Source organism: Mesitornis unicolor, unplaced genomic scaffold, assembly GCF_000695765.1.
Source record: "Mesitornis unicolor isolate BGI_N332 unplaced genomic scaffold, ASM69576v1 scaffold24784, whole genome shotgun sequence".
NCBI lineage: Eukaryota > Metazoa > Chordata > Aves > Mesitornithiformes > Mesitornithidae > Mesitornis > Mesitornis unicolor.
The window spans coordinates 35,659-44,601 of NW_010179757.1; the positions used below are offsets into that span (position 1 = coordinate 35,659).

At 44.8% G+C, this 8,943-nt stretch overlaps 1 protein-coding gene across 1 annotated transcript in view; it reads right to left on the reverse strand.

Annotated features, from left to right (window-relative positions):
• Window positions 1-8,943, reverse strand: part of LOC104539390 — a 17,460-nt gene that overhangs the window by 4,771 nt on the left and 3,746 nt on the right. The window contains exons 2-5 of the mRNA XM_010182895.1: window positions 7,863-8,854; window positions 2,355-2,406; window positions 2,152-2,254; window positions 736-899 (exon numbers count right to left, since the gene is read on the reverse strand). Of these exons, the coding sequence (XP_010181197.1) occupies window positions 736-899; window positions 2,152-2,254; window positions 2,355-2,406; window positions 7,863-8,854 (1,311 nt within the window). The remainder of the gene's footprint in view (window positions 1-735; window positions 900-2,151; window positions 2,255-2,354; window positions 2,407-7,862; window positions 8,855-8,943) is intronic.

The following is an 8,943-nucleotide window of genomic DNA, read 5'->3' on the forward strand; positions in this document are numbered from 1 at the left end:
TATTGGAGAGAAGCGTATTGACTCAGGACAGGCTTTAATATAGGCTTGTAATGTATGTGCTCTGTCAGGTGCTGTGCTCAGGGTTGAAGAGGTGGCAGCCAGACCTGAGGCTTCTGAGCCACCATCTGCTTCTGAACAAATAATTGACCAGGACTGCAGAGGAAAGAGCTAAAATAAGAGAGAACTTACTGAACTGATTCGGGTTTCTGTGCATGTATTTGAAAGAACCCCAGTGCTTTCATGTGAAACATTTGATTTCTTTGAGCGTATGCTGAGAATTTTCACATCATGCTGGTGTGACAGTCAAATACCTTTCTGACAAGCTGAGGAGCTGAGTAACTTCCCTGACCACTTGGTAGTGGTGTGCAGGAGCAGGTCCGAATCCTGGGTCCTTCAGTTGCCACAAGTGATGTTTTTAATCGAACATTATATTTGCCAATTCGCATATTTCTGAGGGCTGGTCCTACTGCCTGCTGGCAGACCTCTGTGTTATCACCTGTCAGATCTGAGGTAGACTTCTGCACTTGCTCTTCTCAAAGCTGGGAAGATCCTGTCTCAGGGGATTGCAGCCCACATCAATTTGATGGCAGCTTAGCTTGAGGGCTAGGAGAACTGCCTGGCTCAGTCACCACCTCTCTTGCGAAGTGGGCAGTAAGAATAAATGGACAGATAGGAGAAGTGCTGTTCAAGAGGGACATCCCATGGCTGGCCAGAGATGCTGAAGGGCATTCCTACCTGTATCCTGTAGGTGGTAAAGCTCAGCCCGCTGGCCCCAGGTCCAGCAGAAATAATAAACACTTCATCACTTCCAGTTTCAGTGGTCACTGCAGATGTGGAGGAGGGCACATCTGGGTCAGTGTCCTGAGGAGACCGTTCTGTGCTGCCTCCGCAGGAAGTGACTGCGAAAAGAATTAAATAGATAAAGACTGCTTGCAAGAGTCCAAAACATCTGTTCCCAGCTCCTCCATGACAAACCCTCCTCGCCCTCTCCCCAGACAATCTAGAGCAGGCTTTGGCTCTCGGTTGCACCAGCCAGAACAAAATTCAAGCCAACAGTTTGCTCTCCTGAAACTGCAAGCTTTTAAAAATAAAACAAAGGGGAAAAGGAGGAACACCCTTGGGTCTGCTTTCTAGTTAAGACAGACCTAAACTGAAATATCTCATACCAAAACACACAAGGTTGTGCTGCAGATCAGAAACTTGCAGATTTACTCAACTCATTCTTAATTTGTATTTACTCATCCCTGTTAATGCTGGGAGCCGAGTTTTTTTCTTAAATCTCAGCAATGCTGCTCCTACAGGCAGCCTTATGCTCCAGAGACTGCCACAGAGGTGTGTGTATGTGCGTATGTCCCCAAGGCCTGTCCCTCTGGTCCAGGCTGGGAGAGCTCTGGCCACAACTTCCTCAATTCCTTTTCCAAAGAAGGAGATGGGAAACTATCATGGTTGGAAGCACAGAATTAACTTGTTAGGAAGTTATCCTTGTCAGAGCTGTGTGTAATGGCTGATGGTATAGTGAGAAACTGATGGTGTGTAGCAACACAACATGAAGTAGCTCCCTGTTCCTTCAGCAACTAAAGGAGCAGTGATACAATTCATGTGCTGTGACTCCAAATTGCAGCAAGTGACATTATTTGCAGCTCAACTGGGGAACTCTTGGTCTCAAAACGCATTGTGAAGTAAATGTCATCCATAAAACTCTTCAGAAAAAGTTAGCTCCATGAGTCAAAGTTGTCCAAAGCCAATGTAAGCATTGTAATCCCCATCCTTTCCAGACAAGGTTAGGCACGGGGAAGGTGAAACTCTTTCACAATTTATGGATCTTTCTTTGCAAGTTGTCTGTAGCAGCCTGAACCTGATACATTTGCTCTGCTAACCCAGTGTCTCTGCAATGCCATGTGCTATGACAGCTTTTGTTGGCAGCATCCTGGAGCTGTGCTTGTGCACACGCCTTGCCAGGGGAATTACCCTACCAGCAAGGGGGAGAGCAGCAAGGAACAGTTCCCACAACAAAGGCTTTCTGCTGGGAAGTGGCTCTCCAGCTGTGCATGGACAAGACAGCGAAGAGGACTGCAAATAAGAAATGATCTGATTAACTGGCCAGGGGCTACGGGGTGCCCTGACCTGCTCCCGCCACTGCCCCGTGCTTACCCGCCGGCTCCCGGCTGACAGAGTGGTTGTTGTTTTCATTCTCCCGACTTGGCACCACCAGTTGGAGCTCATTGATATCGACAGCCGAGTTCTGGATACCGTTCTACAACTCAGAACATGCCCCAGTAAACATCATCAGATAAACAGTGCAACAGCCAATATGAAAGAGAGAAACAGAAATTGCTGAAGCCATTAGCACTAACCTCCTGGTCACTGCATGCGTTGGATGAGCTCCTTTTGGGGCACGTTCTCTGCCTGAAAAGGAGAGACAGCAACAACAACAACAAGCCCACGAGTGAGTTAAAGATCCACAGAAAGGAAGGGCTCAGCTGTGCTCATCCTGTGAGGGGGACCCAGCAGGTTATGAGCTCTCTTGCCTTAACAGGAGCATCCAAAATACTTGCCAAGACTCAGAGCAATGAGGCCTGTAGGCCAGGGGAGAAAACTATATGCTCATGCAGTGGAAAGTGAGCTGCAGAAGAGATGGACCTGTCATCTTCCCATGATTGCTGCAAGAGCAAGGACAGAGTTCAGACCTCTGCCAAGTTCCACCAGCTGCTACCCTTTCACGTCAGTAACTAAATCCTGCCTTTGGTCTGGGCAGCGACATCGTTCTTACCCTGCTAGACAGAATATTTCATCTGCGTAGCCAATATTGCGTGCTAGATTATATTTAGCAAGCAGAGGGTATCAGATGCTGTTCATTTGTATGAACATTTTATTAAAAGACAGTGCTATGCTACCCAGATGATTACTGGGTAAATGTGTCTCTTAGCTGAAGGGAGACAAAAGCACATTCTTAACCATTTTTTCACATTTTTACTAAAACTGAGATTATGAAACAACTAGTGTTATTTACTTTTGGAATAATAAGATGTGAAAATATCACAAAGAAAGACTGGCAGTAATGAACATGATAATGACTGAAGCAAGAGTATTTTATCTTTATGTAGAGCCATTCTCCATGGGCCAGTGTAGAGACACATGGGAGCATTAAGGCACTGAGCAGACAGGATGGGACCCATGTTACTGTTTTCTCTACTATCTGTGCTGTTGGCTGGCATTTTTCCTCTTCTTGTCAGACGAGTTGGTTTGTTTTAAGGCATTTAATTTCCTTTGTACAAGTTTTTCTTTTTTGGTAGCAATGTGTTGAAGCCAAGATTTCAAGTTTTCAGTCACCATTTCATTACTATTTGTTTTTAAGAATGAGGACTTGGAGACCACCTGATGAGGCTGGCTGGGAGCTGGCGTCTGCTCCATCTCAGGCATGGGGGTCTTCAGTCCTTCACCGTGTCATTGGATCTCTTAAAAAATGCGTATTGACTGACAAGTGAATTGAGGGAGGAAAAAAGCCCAGGACGCGTCCCCAGTGCTATTCCTAGTGAATACAGAGGAGACTACAGAAAATTAGGAGAGCAAGTTGGCACTTGAGAATTTAAACCAGAGGAGGTACAGATGGGTAGCTGTTACTGCAGGAGGCACAGTGGCATCGGCCATTGCTTGGGCTTCTTGAGGGAGCTCGGGGCTAAGGCAGGGAAGGTTTTTCCTTAGCGCACTGATTTGGGAAGGGAGAGCAGGGAAAGGCTTCCAAGTAGGAGTGGTGGTGTCTTATCAAACGAGATAACCCAAGGAGGAAATACTTCACTGTGGAAAATGTGTATGTAAATATTCCCCCCACACACACCAGGAGCAATTACTGTGCACCAGAACCATTTCAGCAAGAGTAACCTGGCAAAACACGCCCCAAAATAATGAATTAGGGTGGTGGTCAAGGCATTCAGGTTGATGGTGGGAGAACTATGTGTAATTCCGCACTTTTATAGCATTACATTCATTTTTTTAACCTCTTCCCTTCCTCCCAGCTCTTTCCTGCCAAAACACATGACAAAAATTTAATCAAATCTGATATATTTTGGTATGTTACAAGCAAATTTGTTTAAATATTCCCACCCAAGGACTAAAGAGCACAGAGGAAACGTTCTCCTTTACAGAAACGCAACTTAGCACATATTTCTTCCACACTTTCATCAGGCACTGGCAACCTGGACTTGTTAGTTATCTGGACATTCTCACTTCTGAGCTTGTTATTTGAACTTTTAGCATGACTTAACAAACAAAATGTTTGAGTTCTCAGAAACACAAATAAAAATGTGTTCCTCAGATTCTTGTATGCAGCTGTCCCATCTGCAAGATGTTCACGTTCTCTGAGACAAAGCTGAAAAGATGAAATATCCATTTTAAAAGTCTCAGGAACTGACAGCTATGATAAACTAGGATAGACAGAGCAAGTTCTGCTTTAAGAAACTGAAATACCTTACATCCATTTGGCTCCTTTCCTTGCCATTCTTTATAAATGTTGTGCTCTACAATATCAGTGGGCACTGTAACTACCTTGAAATCCACACTGTGGTTTTGCAGAATGAACCAAAGGGAGAGTGAGGTGCCCCCTGCAAAGACAATGAGCTGCTGCCACAGTGCCTGGAGGGATGTGCTGGTTTGTAGGAATGGGGATTTTAGTCTTTCTTTAGCTTATTCTCCAGCTGGACTACATATCCTGTGGCATACCTGGCCATCAAGGAGACGAGCAATTTAGATGGGTGCACAGCTCGTGGATGCAAAACTGTCAACATGCAAACATACCTGTTTCCATCGTTTAAAAGAAGTTGTAATTTAAAAAAAAAAAAAAAAAGTTGCTTCAAACTTCTCAAGTAAACCAAAAAATTCAAGTCTGTTGGGAGCTTTGTGAAAATGGTCCTGTGCTCCCCAGCAGGCTCCTCAGCTCCAGTTATGTCTTAGCTGCCTTAGGACTTGAAGCAACAGAAATGGAGGACGTGGCTACAACAGGCAGGGAGGGGTTTCTAGGTTGTGCCTAGCACAAGGATGGCAGAGGGAAGGTCTGGTTTTAGCCCAGAAGCGACTAAGATTCTCTAGGAGGACATTAGATGATGCAGGAAAAGCTTCATGCCCAGATGCCAATCAGTCTGCAGGCAGTGACTGGCAGGTCACCTTGCATGGAGAGAGATGGCAGCGCACGATGACTTGATGAAATAGCTGTGCACGTGGGGGTTGTAATTGGAAACAGGTCATTAGCAGGCTATGCAGATGAAAAATGCAGTTGCAATCCTTGGGTTGCAACCATCAAGCAAAAGTCTGACTGCATTGGATGCGATAAAAATTAAATAAGGTGGACACATCTGTTGTTCTTGGGGCTTGGGAAAGAAAATAAAAAATACCCCATTACTCGAGCCAGGCCTCATGGCCAAAAGTAATTAGAATTATTGGCCAACTAACAACTGAAGCTTTCATTCCCTCGCCAAACAGCGAACAAAAGCTGCAGTGTGGCAGAGACTTGGAGTTTCCCCAGAGAGCTTTGCCCTGGCTGAATGCAATGAGCCCGAGCAGACACTGCTGACGACTTGGTGCATTGGAGTGGCAGTGGGTGCCAAGCCCATCCCGGGCCATTTCTACCCCTGGCAAGGCAGAGCCTGCTACTTTTAGCTGAGCAAGAGCAGCAGATAGAAATGGGGAAAAAAAATTACAGCTAAACATGGTACCAGACAAACAAAGTATGAAGAGAAAAGAAAGTGAAAGACAAGTTTACAAGGCCAAAAGCTTGAAGGTTACTATTAACATCCTTCACAATGGCAGGCTCCAGCCAGGGCGAGTATTATCATGCCTCGGAGAGCTGGTCCCAATTCTGAGCGTGTTGCATTGTTAAAGCATCTTCACTTCTCCCCCCAGCCCACCCCTTGAAGTCCTGATGTATTCTGCAGTGACTGTGGCTAATACACATTCAACACCTGATTTGAAGCCCTTATTTAGGGCAGAAAGCATAAAAGTGTTTTTTGGGCTCAAACTAAAAGAAGTTTAGATGTCCTTAATGGGCTCTGCAGTCTTATTCTGAGCTGCATTGAAAGCCCCGCAGCTGGAAAGGGTAGGCAAGCTCCAACCAGCGCAGCCATTCTGGGGCCAGACATCAACAGTCTCAAAGCAGTTAACACAGTAAAGAGAAGAAAATAGGCTCGTCCAGTGCAATACAAGCGAGGTTATGCAGCACAAGGTCATGGCATCACTTCCACGTGTGTCAGATCTTACTTAAATGCCTTAAATCTGACAAGAAATAAAGTCTTATAATCAAGGCCTCCTTGGAATAGCATGTGGGGAATGCAGGCAGCTGGGATAGTAAATGGCCTTCCAAGAGGCTTCCAACAGCAGAATATTACTTTATTTTGTAAACATCTGACAAGCAAAAAAGCCAAATTGTGCATGTGAGCAGCATGGCCTGACTTTCTAAACAGGCTACTTGGAGTAAACTTCAGCCAGTGAAATCTCAGATTGCTGGTGTACCTTTCGGTTTGAATAATACTCTGCTTCATGGATAGTTACAGTGAAATGAAATAGGGGTAACAGCAAGAACGGCCTCCTCAACATGTGTATCAGCCCAGACTGCAGCTGTAGCAAAGGGACCATGTTTCTGTGTTTTTTGAAGATTGGCAAGGATATAAAAATAAAAGTATTTGGTATCTGGAAGACATTTTCCACTCAACATTTTCCTTCAGAGCTAGCAGAAAATTGTGGTTTAAATTAGTGTTCTGCAAGCTCTCTAAAAAGGAAAAAGGTTAGTTGGATGTAACACATGCAAGTTTAACTCTTACAACTATGAAAAGCTCAGACCCTGAAAGGACAAATTTCTGCATCCAGCAAAGGCTGTGTGTAGAAATATACAGCTTCACAACCTTGCCCATGTTCTCTTGTACCCAGTATGATGGCCTATATTTTGTATTTATTCAGCAAGAGCTAGAAACGCAGCCTCCAAACAGAGAAGGGAAAAACAAGTTCCTCTATCAAACCAACCTCAATGTCTAGGAGTGGCTGAGCAGTCCTGAGACCTCTTGTGTTGGAGGATGCACATCAGATGAAGCAGGGGATGCAGGAAGAGAGAACACAGACCAGTTGCCTGCTGCCACTGGGAAATTAATGCTGTTACCAATGCCCAGTCACCACAATGGAGCCCTACAAGGGGCAGTATTTGTTTCAGTTCACTTGATGTTTTCACTGAAGTCAAAACATTTGAGAAATACTGTTTGTTTTGAAAAAATCCTGGGGAGCTTGGGCTCTGTTTTGAATTTGCTGGACAAAAAAAATAACTACTCTTTCTACACAGATTTTTTTCACTAGGGAGTTAGAAAGAAAAATACAAACATATGCTGGGAGGTAGAGAAGCTTTCTCCTGTTAGATATAGAGAAAAGAAATATATAAAATAAAAGCAATTGACTGGACAGGTATGCTTTTGTCACTGGCTGGTTTTGGCCATTGAACTAGTTAGCAACAGGACCTGAAAATCAGGATGATCCTTCTGTTCTGCATTTGTCCATTGGCCAGCTAGCATCCCAAAACTGAAATTCAAAGGTACCACTGCCATTGAAACAAAAGAATGCCTGAGAAATTCCTCACCCTTTAAGTATTTCTGCAGGAAAAAGAAAAAGAAAATAAACTGGATGCACAGGAGCTGTAGAACTACGAAAGATAACTGAGGGCCCTAGGGCAGGAGTAGTGACCAGCATTGGTCTCCTCTGTATTCACACACTTTACTACACTTAAAGTACAGCAAGTATTAGTAGAGCAAAGGAGCTGTAGCTGCATTTCCTGGTCTTTTTTCCTGCATGGATAATATCACATGCTTCAGAGGCTTGGAAATGCATCATCTTACCTGCAAGCTATGCAGAGGGCAGACAGCAAAGCAAGTGCAAAGAAGACAATCCCAGTTATAATTGCCAGCATCATCATGTTTTCCTTTCTCTCCTGCCTCAGAGCATCTACAGTGTTGTGGTCGGTGATGTTCTTGTATTCGAAGAGCATTGCAAAGCCTCGGCCCCGGTCTGTGGTGGTGATCAGTTCCATGATAACCTCAACCATTTCCAGAGACGAGCCAAAGACCATGGTCTTATTTAAAGGGGAATTTGGTCCACAGAAGCGAGAGGAAAATGTGATGAGATCGGAAACATATAGTACGTCATGGGGACAGATATCCACTGCTGACTGCAGGCTGGAGGAGATTTCCACGGGCAGTGCTGTTGTGGGAAGAGTCCAGCTCTCTGCTGTAACTTCATCTATCTCACTAGTAGCTAGGTGGGCAAGCAAGGCTTTCTCTTTCAGATCTTCTGTTTCCAGACCACTGGTATTCTGCCTCCACATTGTGGCACTACCAGCCACAGGGAATGGCAGTTCTTCTGGTTGAGCCTTGGTAATCGCTTTGGGTTCCTTCACCTGCTTCGATTGGTTTTCTTCAGATGCTTGTTTAGCTTCATCTTTTTTGGAGGTGGCTCCTGGAAGTACATCCAGGTGACCAGCAAGGTCTTTTGACTGATCTCCTCTGCTGCTCAGATTCTGAGCCACCTTGGACATCCAGGTCTGGAGAGATGGTTTTGTAGTACGGAGAGCAAAATCCAGGTTTTCCTCAAGAGAAGGCAAGTCCTCATTTCCTGTTTTAGCTGGGGCTGAAAAGCCATCCCAGGGGTTTGGAGTTTCACTAGAGCTCTCAAAAATGTCAAAGTCAAAAATTTCCAAGATAAGATGGGTTCTCCTGGGAATGAAAAATTGCCAAATGCAGTGTGTCCCTGGGTAGTAGTTGTTTGGAAAACCTGGTGATAAAATCAGGCCTCTTTCCATTGATTCCACCACTGCACCACAGGAGTAATACACCTGGGAAATAAAACAAATAAACTTACTTCTTGCCAGAGATGATATACAGGAGACGGTCTACTAGACCTACTGAAGGTCCTACTCTTTCC